At 35.0% G+C, this 16,425-nt stretch overlaps 2 protein-coding genes across 2 annotated transcripts; both read left to right on the top strand.

Annotated features, from left to right (window-relative positions):
* The first annotated feature begins 670 nt into the window (after positions 1 to 670).
* On the top strand, positions 671 to 4,817 carry LOC145620072 (putative F-box/kelch-repeat protein At5g24040). The gene is made up of 3 exons (XM_081674723.1): positions 671 to 754; positions 3,423 to 3,957; positions 4,063 to 4,817. Exons 1-3 carry the CDS (start codon positions 671 to 673, stop codon positions 4,815 to 4,817), a joined length of 1,374 nt encoding a protein of 457 aa, XP_081530849.1.
* A 1,622-nt stretch (positions 4,818 to 6,439) lies between these two features.
* LOC145620071 (F-box/kelch-repeat protein At1g64840-like) lies at positions 6,440 to 7,909 on the top strand. Its single transcript, XM_081674722.1, has one exon. It carries the CDS (start codon positions 6,440 to 6,442, stop codon positions 7,907 to 7,909), a length of 1,470 nt encoding a protein of 489 aa, XP_081530848.1.
* The last annotated feature ends 8,516 nt before the right edge of the window (positions 7,910 to 16,425 follow it).

Raw genomic sequence — 16,425 nt, 5'->3', positions numbered from 1 at the left:
TATAAAATTACCAAAGATAAGTGCGTTCTTTGTAAGCCATCACGGTTTTTATTTATTCATTGCTACTACTGGTATAAAATTACCAAAGGTAAGTGCGTTGTTGGTATGCGGATATGAGGAAAAGTGTTATGTCATAGACTTGAAAAATAATTAATATGAGGGTATTTTCAAGCTTGAGGAAATTCTTGTTCATCAGACTGATTTGCGAAATCGTTAATCAGGGGCAATTTCGTCTTTACAGTCATAATAGTAAGGTACTATTGTCAGCATAGACATAACTTGGCAAACGTTGGGCTGACGCCAATCTAACACCAAAACCAGAACTCAGACATAGCTTTCCAAGTTTTCCTTAAATGGAAACCCTTATTAAACCCCAGAAACCACTTCTTCCTCCATGGTACCACCACCTATGAAAATTTAAAATGCCGCCGCGAATGAAAGGCTTTCCTTAAGGGGTTGATATAGCCCTAATTTACACTCATTTCTAGTAGGGTGTCTTTCGGTTTCGCCGCGAAGCGGCCATTGTTGAGGAAGAAGACGAGGACTATGGGAAGAAGAAGAGGACGTTGGGAAGAAGAGGACGAAGAGGAAGCTTCTGTGGGTTCGATCGACAGAAGGCGGTGCTGCCAGTGGAAAATTTGAATTAAAAAAATGGTGGTTGTTAAGGACTATGGTGGTAGCTGTTAAGGGTTTCGCGTTGTGGTGGAGATATGGTGGCTATGGTGGTGCTGCTAGTGGAAGATTGGAGAAGATGGTTTAAAAAAAAAAAATAAAATAACCAGATGTTAGTACTTAGTAGTAACACCGTAACGTCTTAAAATCCCATCAACAATATAAAATTAATTTATCTGGCAAGTGGGGCCCACAGAAGCTGCTGATTAACAAGTATTTGATAATCAGGCTGATTAACCGGGTTGGGCTCTTATAATGGCTAGTCTTTTAATTTTAATCAGCCAAATAATTTCTGATTAAGTTTTATGTTATCTTGAGTAGTGACTATGTAGAGGGCTAATTAAACCTATCGTAATTAGTTTTAGTTTTGGAATGATATGAAATGTTATTTATGGTTTTTGTTATAATATTAAGTTTCTAAATGTTTTAACCGTTTATTATTTGGCTTGAACTTTAGTCAGTTTAAAGTTTGATCAAATATTTCCTTGACCCTCTTCCCTTGATATCGATTGAGTCTGAGCTATAGTTTAATGAATGATCTTCAATGCTCGGTAATGAACTGACGATTGAATTGATTAAGTTCTAGTCAACATCGATAGTTCAATAAATGATCTTCAATGCTAGTCTACTACTCGCTTACTCGGAGTTTAAAAACTTTAAATTTGTACCCCCGTTCCTAAATTCCTTGATCGGCCAGTGACTAACAGTACAAAACATGCCAATATATCCAAGTTAGATACGGAGTATTAACTAATTAATGTGCTATTATAAAAGATAATTAAATGATTTTCCGAGTCTACCGTACACCCAACTAATCAAATATTAATATAATTTTGCTCTTCATTAAATGAAAAACAATTACTCGTATCAAATAAGAACAAAATAATTATGGGTGTACTATACAAATTCTAATGGTACGGAGTATATATACAGATACTTGATTTAATAACAGTTAAACTAATCCCTAACAAATTCGTAAATATATCTGATGATTTAGACATGGTTATTGTGCGAGTCGAGTCGATTCCGGGTCAGGTCACATCTCATAGAGCGAAAAGTGGGTTGAGTCAATGCAGTTCACCGGCGTATTCAAGTCTTATAGGGTCAAATGTGGGTTTAGTCCATGTAAGTCATGGGTCAATAGCGGTAGATAATGGGCAGGGCAACAAACTATTATTTTAAACAAATATTGGACAAAGCCATAATTAAGTATATATGAATACGAATATATAAACTCCGTATGTATTTCTTTTTTTCACAATATCTATTTTATTTATCTATTAAATTGGACAAATATTTTGGCCTCTTACTCAAAAAAGGTCATGTCCATTAAATGTCATCTCCATTAAAGGTTCTTTAAACTTGGTCATAGCCATATTATCGTTGGGCTACTTTCCCAAAAATCATGTTTAATAAACCATGTTTTTTTTTTCTAATGAATTAAAATTCAGTTTTCTTAACAACGGATGATATGTGATATTTTTTTAGTCAACACGTTTCCTTTTTAGGGTAAGTTTATTAATGTTAGATGACAATTATACCCATTTTTTTCTCTTCACAACCACAGTCATAGTTGACCTCTCTTTCCTCCCTCCTTTCTCGTCTTTCCTCCTGACTCATCTCTCTCCTCCATAGCCACTCTCTCCTCCATATAATTTATTAACCTCGAACGATTCATCAATAGTGTATGATATAATAGTATAATACATTCGAAGTTTCATGTAATTTGTTAATTTATAAAAATTATAATACAGTTTATTTTGAAATGGGTTTAGGCTCATGTTCGTTCGAATGTGGGTATGAATAGGGTTCGAAATTGTCTTCACGGGATGATCAGTCATCCGAGCCACCCATCATTAATGGGTAGACTTGTTGCGTGAATGAGCGATAAAATTTTTTGGATGATAAGATATTGGAACTATTTTATGCTATACAAACACACAAGAGAAGAGGAGGAGGAGAAATGTATATATGTGCAAATTCAGAATTTGAATGATAAGCACACGAGTTTACATGCTTGTTCTTCCCACCATTTGACTATTTGACATTATGTTAGTCCTGGTAGAAGTAGGGAACTTTAATAGCCTTATTCTTTTTTTTTTCGGTACAGTATTGTTCTGAATTGGAGAGTGGATCTAATAATAATAATAATAATAATAATAATAATAATAATATATCCTGCATATATCAATCAATAACAATATACTAAATAAAAGACACATCATTAATGACACGTGTCGTCTTCTGGTGTGTCCTTAGTATATTTTTTTTTAAATTTTTTTTTAAGAAAATTAATAAAATAATATACGCAAAATATTTACTTCCAAAATTTGGAAAAAAATTGTAGTATATTATATTTATAAAATCCAACCATATCTTTGCATATATAAATTCCTATATTAGTAATTACTTTTGAAATAAAAATAATGTCATCAAGGTTCAAAATAGAAGAAAGCAATATAATTTGTATTCAAAAAAGATAAAAAAAAACAAATATTTTAAGTAGTTTGATATGAGATTAAAAAAAAAAAAAAAATAGATTTTAAATTAATACTCCGTGACAAAGGTTGAAAAACCGCACATGACCACGGAATCTAACCTAGTATATATATATAATTTGGTACATTTAATGACAGCTATCATAAAAGTCCATAGTTTAAATTTTCAACCATCAAAATCAAACCCTTTGAACCCTACCCGTATAAAAACTTAACAAAGGGTGATAACTGATAAGTGATTTCTCAATTCAGTTTAACCTAAACTCCCCCTCAAAGATGGCTTCTAAGAGAAGAAGAAGGGAAGATGAATTTGCATATGATCATCAAAGTGATTTGAAAAATCTTCGAAGCGATATCTTGTTCGAAATTTACAAACACCTCGATGATGATAACATCGATAACGAGTTCGAGCTTCGAAGGATGCGTTCTGTTTGCACTTCTTGGCGCTCTTCGCTCTTGCCCCTAAAGAAACCTCTTCAATTTCCTCTTAAACTCCCACCACCGCCTTCTTCCTTATACTCAAAAAGTCGCTCCAATACACCATTCACGACCGCATACCTTTCGCGAAGCAATATTTTATTATTTCCCCCTCCTTCAGGTGTAGAACACCAAGAAAGTGGTTGGATTGTAAGGGTTGAACAACGGGCTGAATCGAGTATATTGTGCCTAGAAAACCCTTTGCTTATGCTGCCTGCATCATTCGAGCACCCTACATTGTTTAGAGGATCTTTCGATATGATTGAGTGCAATGTCAAGGAAATAACCAAGTCTTATTGGTTTGAATATGGTAGAAACAATTAACAAAACCCGAGAAAAGCTAAAGCAGTTGTATGTTGGAATAATAATTCTAAAGACAAGTACGATGATTTCACCGTATTGGTATTGTTTGAAGTTGGAAAGTTGGGTTTGTGGAGGCCGGGTGAAGCCGAATGGAGTATTATACCAGATCCTTTTATCGAGATTAAATACCATGGAGATGAAAAAAAAGTAATCAACAATAGTTTTTTCTCTGATATTATCAATTTCGAAGGTAAATTTTACGCTGTAACAAGGGAAGCAAGGTTAATAATGATTGATCCCACGACATACGAGGTAAGGGATTTGATCACAGTACAGTTAGATTTGATCTCAGTAGAGTTAGACTTGAAGTGCGATTTGTTATCCTATTTAGTTGAATCGAATGGGCAACTTTACTTAGTTTATAAAAAACATGTTTGTTTAGAAAAACACAAGCGACCTAGAGTTGTTGGAGTTTGTAAGTTGGAGACTTACAGTGGGAAAAATAATAATCAGACTTGTACTTGGAAGGTGGTCTCGAACATAGAAGATCGTGTTTTCTATGTTAGTGAGTATGTGACCTTCTCTATCGCGATGGAAGGTTTAGGCTGGCCTGAAGGTAACTATGTTCTTTTGCCATGTGATCACAGCTACCGTCTACGCACTCATCGGTTCTTTAGCGTGGATGAAAATCTAATAGATGACAAGATAGAACGGGGAAAGTGGTACGGTAGTGGAAAATATTTTGGAGATTGTTTGGCATTTTACCGTTTAGAAGATTCAAAAATTGGTTTCGAGAGAAAAGAGGTTGCTCCGTTCGCCAAGATTTTCTGGCCCCCTCCTGATTGGCTTCTTAGTAAGTTAATGTAGGTTCGTGTTTAGTAGTATATCAATGGTGGCTGGCCATGGTGGTGTTTCGCGGCATAATAAGGTGATCATAGATAATAATTTATGCTTGCTGCATCTCAATTATTATCTTTTGTCATACTACTACTTGAACTTACCAATAATTTGTAAGATTGGTTTAAAATATTATGCTTATTGATGTAGTACATGAATTCTCATCACACGTCGTATTTCAGCTATGAGCGGAGTGAGCTTATGATCCTAAGCCTCTTCGTTCCCTTAACATCGATCATGAGTTTCAATTCAATTGTGGAAGTTTTGATGGTTAAATGAATGATCCAGTAGAATAAACTCCTTATGATTGATCATTTCAGTATTTCACTGTATGAAGTTCAAAACTATTAACTGCATTAATTGGGAATCATAGACCATCTCAAAAATAAGAAGTAGGAAGCAAGGAGGTACAGTGCATGGCCAGCACAGGGATCAACTCATGCTGGCTACTTATGCTTATGTTGCATATACTTAAGTATCAGGTCATACTTGTATTAAGGTAAGCTTTGTAGTAGTACTAGGTCATTAGGCCAATTGAATTCATGATTTTGAAATGAAAACCAAACTCTTTTCGAAACTATAACCTAGGAGGATGGGAAAAATACATAAAGACCATTCAAGTATTTTAATTCATCAAACCATCCAGGCTGCCATACTTATGTCTAAGACTGATTTTGCAAAATTAACTTGGCGTGATTAATAAGCATTATATCCCCTTGTATGTTCTTTCACTACTACTAACAAATAACACACTCGTATTATAATTCAATGTGTTGATTTGCTTAACTAGATGATTTTTCAATGTTACTCATAGAAAATTCGCTTATGCCAAAACAAAAGCAGGGCATCTCATTAATAATCAATACAATTTCTAAATCTGTTTACATAAACCAACACTAGCTTCTAGCTAAGTAGCAAGTAATTAGTAAATCCATAGTAATAAAGTCAAAACACTAGTTTATACTTCATTTATCTCAGGAATTCAGCTAAAAACAATTGGCCTAAATTAATGAGAAGTATTAGCAAGATACTCCCATAAGAATTAGCAAAATACATTAAGCCACCCAACATGTAAAATGAAGGGAATTTGGTTGTGAATTACAAGTAAAAAATTTGTCAAAAAAAAAAAAAAAAAATTACAAGTGAAAAAATATGACTTGTTATTTTTCCAGACACTTTATAATACCTCCGTTAACTTTTAATTGCAACTTTAGAGTATTATCTGTGAGATACTCCGTATAAAATAAAGATTTTTTTTTTTTTTTGAAAAAATTGAAGAGATTTTTTTTAATATAATAGCATGCCTGCTTACAATTTTTTTCATTGGTTTTCTCTTCAATTGATTTCCTTCACCAATTTCGGCAATTTGGCAATAAAATCTCTAAAAATATCCAAAATTACAAATTTACCTACACAGTAAAAAAAAACCTCTTACTGTCTTACAACAGTACTACCCCAGTAAAAAAAAAAAAAAATTACAGTACGTACTATCCCAGTAAAATCAGAATTTAAGAGTGGAGCGCAAGCAATCTCCGTGAATAAAACAACACTGTCACTTTCTCTCTCATCAGACAGTACACTACTCTTCTTCAATGGAGTCCATCCTTCCCATCATTATCGTCACCCAATCACCGTCAGACTTTCCCTTCGACTTAACCTCCGACACCCAAACCCACTACCCAACAACCGGAAACTGGTCAGAACTTCCGGTGAACTTCCTCTACGGCCTCATTAAATACCTCGACATCAACACCGACATCCCCCATCTTCGAGCTGTTTGCCATTCATGGCGTTCCAAACTTCTTCTCTCTCTCCTTCCTTCTTACTCCATTGGTTTTGGTTCCATCCCTAAACTCAACCTCAAACCCACTCTACCCGGATCCGAATCTGGCTATCTTCTCGCTTCTCATTTTTACCTCATTTCCCCTGTTAATGGCGGCCATTGTTACTCACCTTGGCTTGTGAGAATCCAAGGGATTGCGACCCAAAAATGGCGCCTGTTTAACCCGGTTAACAGCTCCGACCCGTATTTTCTTTCCACCCCACGTCTTAGCTCCGAAATCAGCTTGCTGGATTACAGGGTTCTAGAACTTTCTTCGCCATTCTCGCTTATTTCGAGTGGGAATAAGAACAAGGTTTTGTCGAAGAAAGTTGTTGGGGGTTGGAATTATTTGGCTCCTACTAATCTTAATGTTTTTGCTGTTTTGATTTTGCTTGAGAAGGAATTTGGTGGAGGGTTGCTATTTATGAAATTGGGGGATTTGGAATGGGGTAAAATTGATAAAGATGAAGATAATATTTGCAATTTTCTGAATATTGCTGATATTGCTTTTTTCAAGGATGATTTCTATGTTTTTGAGGTGAATTCTTGGCATGTTGGAATCATTGATCCATCTTATTGCGATTTCAATGAGTCCCCTGAAATGGATTTCATCGATGCACCGGAGCTCGATTTCGGGGTTTTGATGAGTGATGTTGGTGGTGTTTACTTTGTGCCTACTAAAGATGACTTGTACTTGGTGTTCGAGGTGTTCGAAGAGATTGATTTCAAGGAAAAGCTGATGATATTTATGCTAGATGAAAATGAATGGGAATGGAAACGTGTTACCAATATTGGTGATAATGTGTTTTTCATTGGGTCTGATGTCTCTTTTGCTGTCTCAACTGAGCGCCTTCCGGCCGGGTGGAAGAGTGGGATTGTTTGCTTGTTTGGTCGGACATGTAAACGATTCATCAACCAGCATGTCAAGGCTTTAGGCGATGAGATGCCGGAGGGGGCCGAGTGTATGGACTCCATCACCTATCCGAAGTACCGGAAGTTGTTTCGTGTGTTCGATATCGATGATGAGGAGAAAGGTGTTGTTCCTTTAGAAGATCTTGATGATGAAGAGGCTTACACTAAACTGTTCTTTCCTCCTCCTCCTTGGATGAAGTGGAATTCTCTTTCGCTCGATGATGTTGCGGTACAATTGCACAATCTCAAGTTTACTGATGCTGATGATCATCATGGGACTCGTAATGTTGCTGCTGGTGGTGCTGATTTGCTCGAAGAAATTCCGTAGTTTTGGTTGCAATATGAAGTTAAAGAAGTTGTTAATCAGGCAATGTTGAGGTTAAGTTTGCTAAATCTTAGTACTTTCAGAATAATTTAGCTTTATGTATTAGTGTTGTCTAGTGTTTTGAGCTCTGGTATCATATTTTGGTGTGTGCTAATTAATTAGTAGTGCTTGTTAAGTAAATTAATTAAATAGTACTCCTTTGTTAAGCTTGGTGCTGACTACTTTATTGAGTTATGATATGGCATTTTGGCATGAGCTATTTTCTCCCTGTTATTGATGTAAATGTTTGTGATGAATGCTACATTTAGTTCGATGATCTATCGAGTTAATCGAAGTAAATCAGTAAATTTGTTTACTGTATTGTGTGAATTATAAAAAGTGGAAGTGGTAGCATATAAGTGCTACAATGCATCCTGATAGAATGTAGAAAAACAGGCCTGTATCTCATAAAATGACTCTGACCCCCTGCCCTTCTTCCCCTGTTTAAGCTTTGTTCATGTTGCAAAATGGCCGGAATTGACCATGAGACTTAAGTATGGAGGCTTGGATGGTTTAATGAGTTGAATTGTATCATGTTTAGCTGGCTCGTACCGTTGAGCAAACCAAGTTAGTTTAATTCAGGTCTTGTTATCGACATGGTTGATTTACTTGAGTGAATTCCTCTAACCATAGACCATAGTTTCCCCTTTTATCATTCATGGTTTCGGGCAAACTGCTTAACCATCATGAGAGTTAAAGATCATTTAGTGTCACTCCTCATCCTTGCATAAAATGAAATCAGACAAGTCTTGTAATTTGCAAATGCTTGAACCTTATATAAAGGGAACTTTGTTATCTAATTATCACCAGTCACCACTACTTTTTGTAGGTTCTACATTTCCAACATTAGTTTTCTTTGATATCTGACCTGAGGATAGATGATCCTTTGATCTAGTAATGCTACCTGAAGTATTCGGCACCACAGTGCCATGACCTGGGAAGATGGTACTTTAGTTAAGGTGTTGGAGGGATGACAAAGGATAGATGAATATGCTTCATAGGACAATTTAACAGAACAATGATCAAGAATTTAGGATTACTAATTTCTCACCCATTTATTAAAATCATCCCTGAAATAGCTTGAAGAGTTTAGAGTTGTGTGGTTCAACTGAGCTGTCCTGCAGCTGCAAACAATAAAATTCGTAGCAAATTCGACCTTTTTCTTGCCCGTACTAAGCTATTGACCAACAGCCTAGAAAACACGCTGGGAGACAAATTGCTTCAAAAACCTCAAGCATCCTTGTCTTTTAAGGACAATCAAATATTCGTATGCTAATAGCTTAATACTGATTCATTAGGAAGATCAAATAAACCTGGTGTATATTTCTGAGGTGACCAATCAATCACATAATAGAGGACTGATCAATCGCTCAATACACTTTGGCCTTTACACTCCACTAGCAACTCAAACCACTGCTAACATGGAGTGTTTTTTGAGGAAACGGGGGATTTACTACTGTAGGTTTTACTATGATAGAATCATTCACAATGTTATGTTGATTAGGTGAGTTGCTTGAGTAAGTACCATGATTAAACAATATAGATATTTAATTAGCACTCCATAGTTGGCAATAATGAGCTTAAGTTGAATAGAGCAAATCTAAGTCTTTATTCATCCAGGTAATTAGCAACTTTCATTATCATTCTTTAGAATACAAAGTGACAATTACAATTTACAAACTGTCAAGTCTATAGATAATAACATCATAATTTAACCAAAATTCTTACTGCACTCGTGCATCAACTATTCACACTCCTTTTCACTAATTTGTAAAAAAAAAAAAAAGGTAAAAAAGATAGACATTCTTAAACTACACATATTTAAGAAAAAATAAGATGGGGAATTAAATGCTATAGTCTTGTTGTCCAAGAAGATACATCAATGAACAAAAGATATTGAGACCTTCTCAAGGACTTGAAGTGCTTCTTCAATAGAGGGTCTCTTTTGGGGCGCCAAAGATGCACAACTAAACCCTGATTTAAATATGCTCATCATAGCATCTTCTTTTCCCTGTATTTCAGCCCTAAGTGCAACATCAGCTGTCCTTAAAACCCAATATCTATCCTCAAGCCCAGAATTTGGGGTCCATAGGCCCAATTCCCTGTCCAAATATACTTTACCAGTTAGAAGTTCAAGCAACACTATCCCAAATGTGTACACATCCCATTTTGCGTTAGGCTTAAGGTTCTTCAATCATTCGAATGCGTGGTAAGGCGATCCAACCCTAAGAGCATGCACAATGGTGAAGAAAATTAAAATTCCTCGCCACTCTCTCTTTAACTTTCCCTCTCCTCCACATCAGATTTTTTGTGAGGAAATTTTTTTTATCCCATCAATGAAAAATCAAAAACTCTCTTACCAATCTCTCTCTTACTTTTAATCATACTCATCTTTCTTTCTCTCTCTAACATAATTTATTTTAAAAACAAAGAAATAAAAAAGGAAAAAAAGGCATAAAAGTCAGAATTAGAGAGATTGGGGCCCGTGTGAATATTTTTGTGAATAAGTTCACAGTGTGAACTTTTTAACAAAAGTTCATGAAGTTTTTGGTATAAAACTACCATTGGGATAAAATTTCCCCAAAACGAATTTTATCACCATTGAGAAAGCTCTAATTAGGTCCCCAAAACCTCAAAATTTCATCAAAAAACGTGGATTATAGCCTTTAATTTTGTAATTTTTTGACTTTTTTTTTCCCGGAAATAAAAATTGCCGAGATGTTTACCACGGTCCATAATACCCTCAAGGAGTACAATTGGGTCAGTGGAACCATCCAATATTCCCTTAAATGTCATTTTACCCGTTCACAACTTGTAGTGATTTCGTAAACTCAAGCCTACCACGTACGTTTATGACAATATATAATGATCATATGTGGTTTCAAACGTCATTATATGACCCCGAGATGTATCCCTTAAGGTCTCAAGGCTTTTCGCCACCGGGCCTCGAAATCTCAAAGTTTCCTAAAAAAATGTGTATTATAGGCTTTGATTTTGTAATTTTTTGATCTGTTTTTGCTCAGAAATAAAAATTGCTGAGATGTTTACCATGGTCTCTAATACCCTCAGGGGGTCCAATTGGGTCGGTGGAACCATCCAATATGCCCTTAAACGGTCATTTTACCCGTTCACAACTTGTAGTGATTCCGTAACTTCAAGCCTACCACGTACGTTTATGACAACATATAACGATCATATATGGTTTCAAATGACATTATATGACCCCGAGATATATCCCCTAGGGTCTCAACACTTTTCGTCACAGGGCCCCGAAACCTCAAAATTTCCTCTAAAAGCGGGATTATAGCCTTCAATTTTGTAATTTTTTGACATTTTTTTGCCCGGAAATAAAAATTGCAGAGATGTTTACCTCGGTCCATAATACCCCCCAGGAGTACAATTGGCTCGGTGGAACCATCCAATATTCCTTTAAACGATCATTTTACCTGTTCACAACTTGTAGTGATTTCATAAACTCAAGCCTACCACGTACGTTTATGACAATATAGGATGATCATGTGTGGTTTCAAACGACATTATATTACCCCGAGATGTATCCCTTAAAGTCTCATGGCTTTTTGCACCGGGCCTCGAAACCTAAAAATTTCCTCAAAAAACGTGTATTATAGCCTTTGATTTTGTAATTTTTTTGACCTATTTTTGCCCAGAAATAAAAATTACCGAGATGATTACCATGGTCTCTAATACCATCCAGGAGTCCAATTGGGTCGATGGAACCATCCAATATGCCCTTAAACGGTCTTTTTACCCGTTCACAACTTGAAGAGATTTCGTAAACTCAAGCCTACCATGTACGTTTATGACAATGTATAATGATCATATATGGTTTCAAACGACATTATATGACCCCGAGATGTATTCCTTTAGGTCTCAAGGATTTTCGCCACCGGGCTCGAAACCTCAAAATTTCCTCAAAAAACGTGGATTATAGCCTTTAATTTTGTAATTTTGTGACCTTTTTTGCCCGGAAATAAAAATTGCCAAGATGTTTACCATGGTCCATAATATAATACCCTCAGGAGTACAATTGGGTTGGTGGAACCATCCATTATTCCCTTAAACGGTCATTTTATCCGTTCACAACTTGTAGTGATTTCGTAAACTCAAGCCTACCACGTACGTTTATGACAATATATAATGATCATATGTGGTTTCAAACGGCATTATATGACCTCGAGATGTATCCCTTAAGGTCTCAAGGCTTTTCGCCACCGGGCCTCGAAACGTCAAAATTTCCTCAAAAAAATGTGTATTATAGCCTTTGATTTTGTAATTTTTTGACCTGTTTTTGCCCAGAAATAAAAATTGGCGAGATGTTTACCATAGTCTCTAATAGCCTTCGGGAGTCCAATTGGATCGGTGGAGCTATCCAATATGCCCTTAAACGGTCATTTTACCCGTTCACAACTTGTAGTGATTTCGTAAAGTTAAGCCTACCACGTACGTTTATGACAACATATTATGATCATATATGGTTTCAAACGGCATTATATGACCCCGAGATCTATCCCCTATGGTCTTAACACTTTTCGCCACCGGGCCCCGAAACCTTAAATTTTCCTCAAAAAGTGTGGATTATAAAATATGAATTTTTAAAAAGAAAAATTGTCTGGTACTACCCGCCTAATAGGTCATTTTGTCAACAACTACTCGCTTAAAACTTTTATCAAGAAAACTATCCTCTAAATCTAAAAAGTTTGACTTGCATTATTCATTTTGGTTTTCTAGCAACAAAATCCAGCAACTGGGCTCAAAAAGCCTTGATATGCGTACTTTAATTTTACATTCATTTTTGGAAGAATTAAGTTCTCGAATCGAAGAAATAGACCTAAGAAAACAATGCAATAAAAATAATATAACCACATAATCAAAGCACAATCGCTCTGGTAGATGCAAAAAAAAAAAAATTTCATTAACAATATGATAAAAACAAAAGACTAAAAAAAGTGTAGTGATGCTTTTGCTAAATATCACGTTGCTAGTAATGGGTGTAGTATACAAAATTAGATGGCTTTCGAAGAAATCATAACACGTTGCTAGTAACGGTTGTAGTACCCTTAGCTTAAATCTAACAATGAAAAAATGTGATTCTTAAACCACAATATAAAGTCCTAAATTACTTTTATGAAGTTTTGTGTGATTCTTTGGTGGTGCGTGGATTAAATTAATAATTATTTATAATAATAACAAATCATAAGCTAATTAAAACAATTCATATCTTTTTCCTAACTTAAATTTTATCATTATTAAAATTGTTCTGTAATCATTATTATCTTTTTCCTAATTAAGTTTTTTTTTTCCTTAGAAATAATAATCATATGTACGTAGGTGATACGAAACATTATCATAATAATAATAACAATAACAATATATATGAAATTTTTTTTCCCCTTAGAAATAATAATAATAATAATCATATGCATATGTGAAATACGTTACTCGTATGTATGTTTGTAAAACCAGTAGTTTTATCTGATTTGGCCGTATACTCTTTACGGAAGCAGCAACACATTTTGAATCATAGGCCTAACTAGGTTAAGTCCCGTGCCATGCACGGTAATTTTTAAAACTTGATACTTATCATTAATTTAGCATTATTATTTAATTATAAAAAATTAAACCTAATTACCGAATAAGATAAAAGTTTTGTAATTACAAAAAAATTTTAAAAAATTGATCACACTAAAGAAAACAAAGTGAATGCGAGTGAGGGATAGCTCAAGTGGTTAGAGCTCCCTCCCGGTTCCAGGAAATCTTGGGATCGATTCTTACTCCCGCCCTTGTGGCTCTCTTAACACACACACACACACACACCAAAAAAAAAATAGAAAGAATAATGTATACACAACTAATAAAAATAACTATGAACTACATCATAAAGTTATAGATAGAAAACAATTATTGCATAATATTGTATATATTAAAAAAAAAAAAAAAATCTTTGTTTGATTGTGTACAAATGTCAAATTGAATATACTTATAAAAGAGGAAGTGAAATATTATTGAATAGTTTATATTAAAAACTTCTCTAAGAAGCTTTGACCCAAAAAAAAAATAAAAATAATAATAAAAAAAAACTTTTGGAGGGAAAATTTTTAATTGGGAGATGACATGTGTCATTCCTGGTTTCGTCTTTAGTATAAAGTTATAGATAGATTGGTATGTATATAACGTCCGAGCTAATGTTATGATGTAATCCTCTTGCCTAATGTTGGATTATTTTTGACAAAAAAGGATTAATTTTTAAAGTTTTTTTTTCTTAAATAACGTAGGATTAACATATTTTTTAATTTTTTTTAATTATGATAAACATTAATATGCATGCGGAATCGACATATTTTTTAACTTTTTTTAATAACGCCATCTTGACTTTTAATATTTTAATTGTTTTTATCCTATGTGGCACAAATCAAATTCCAATCCTACATAACACATTTTATCCTACATAGCGCAAAATCATAATTCTATGTGGCGCTCTATATTTTTTTTAAAATAACAAAATCCTACGTGTTTTAAAATAACAAAATCCTACGTGACTTTCCAAAAACGTGGGGAAAAACTCCCCTATGGCCTATATATATAGTTTTTATCCTATGTGGCACAAATCAAATTCCAATTCTACATAAGCGCAAAATCATAATTCTATGTGGCGCTCTATATTTTTTTTTTAAAATAACAAGATCCTACGTGTTTTAAAATAACAAAATCCTACGTAGCTCTCTAAAAACGCGGGAAAAAACTCCCCATTATATATATATGTATATATTTCGTATATTAGATAGATGATTAGATTTGAGTGAAAAAAAAACCCTAACAAAACTCATAAATTCGGCTAAAAAGCCTAAAACACATAAAACCTGTTGGAAAAAAAAAAAAAAAAAAACCAAAACTTCCTCCTATGGTTTACGGTGCACCCCTTTATTTAAGCGTACTCTGAAGTTTTCATTGAAGCGGCTTCTGAGTTTTCTCTCTCCATTGAAACAGGTAAGATTTTTTTTTTAGCATCGAATATCAATTTCACAATCTAGGGTTTAGTTTGTTTTAATTGTAAAGTATAGTCGATTTAGGGTTCTTCTAAAACTAATTGTAGATGAAACATTGCTCTGGAATTAATTTAAAGTTGAAATTGATTGAACTACAGGATGGAAAGTAGGGTAGAGTTTGAAATCGAGCAACAATTACCGCAACAGCAACATTATGATTATGATGGTGGTGATATCATATCTGAATCAGAGGATTATAATCATGTTTCCTCCACTGTTGAATCTCTACTGTCCTGTTTTTCTGATTTGGATTATCTTGATCGAATTAATGGCGACCAAGTTATTATCGAAGATACATTTCGATCCAAATACGTTGTGGTTTTTGCTTATAAAGCGCCTCAAGGAGAATACGACATCGAAAAGGTCTTTCCTAAAGAGCCGGTGGGTGTATGTTCAGAATTGTATCGCTTCAGAGACGATTTTGAGATGGTTGTGGCCTTAACGGGCAATGATCCAAATCTCGGAGAGTCTGGTTTCAACCACTTGGTGGTTCATTTCTTACCTCATTTCTCTCTTGTTGTACCATATGAGCATTCGAAGATCAGGGCCTCTCTATGCGATTACCTTGGTGTCAATGCTCATGGCTCCTCTAATTGGTTGCTTGTCGATGCTAATAAAAACATCTTGCATTGCGACTCTACTGCAGCAGAACAATATCTGCAGGATCTTTTCCCTGTAAGGCCTATAGATTTTGTAACTTTCTTTAACAGGCTTATTAGATCAACATGGCCTGTTGTCCTTTCGGAGGCCAAAGGCCCTGCACTATCGAAAAGAGAGTGCCCGGTTTCAAATTCGATGAAGTATGTGTTGCCAGAATATCCTCATGATATAAACAAGATGGTTTCCGAATCACAGAAATCTTGCCCTATTGAGATTGGTCGGTCTTTGGATGTTATATCATTGTTGTCGGGTGGTGGTGTCTTGAGTTACCTTGATCGGAAAGATGGTGACCCAGTTGCAGTTAAGGAGGAATCCTTTATCGGAAAATACATCATGATTTGTTGTTTTTATGTGCCTATCTTCCGCAACAGCTCTGATGCATGGATTGTGCAGCACATAGTAAATACATGCTTTGACTTGTATAATACAAGAAATGACTTTGAGATGGTTGTGGTTGTAAAGATGAGGTACATGGCGGATCATGAGGCAGTATTTGATCACTTTTTGTCAGTTTTCCCCTCTTGTCTTGTGGTACCATACAAGGAGTCAATGCATCGCGACTTCATATGCAAGTATCTTGACTTGGTTGATAAGTCATCTATTCAATGTCTCATTTTGGATGCCGATGACAACAGAAACATTTTGTACCATGGAACTCCTGCCTTCCTGTTCTCCTATGGAGCTGATGCCTTTCCCTTTACTAAAGAGAAAATTAAGGAAGTAATTGACAAAGACCAAATGTCTTGCTCGAGCCTT

This window comes from Chenopodium album, chromosome 27, assembly GCF_948465745.1.
Source record: "Chenopodium album chromosome 27, dcCheAlbu1.1, whole genome shotgun sequence".
In the NCBI taxonomy this organism is placed as follows: domain Eukaryota; kingdom Viridiplantae; phylum Streptophyta; class Magnoliopsida; order Caryophyllales; family Amaranthaceae; genus Chenopodium; species Chenopodium album.
Note: the sequence above shows the minus strand (reverse complement) of the source record. Positions and strands in the feature narration are given on the sequence as shown.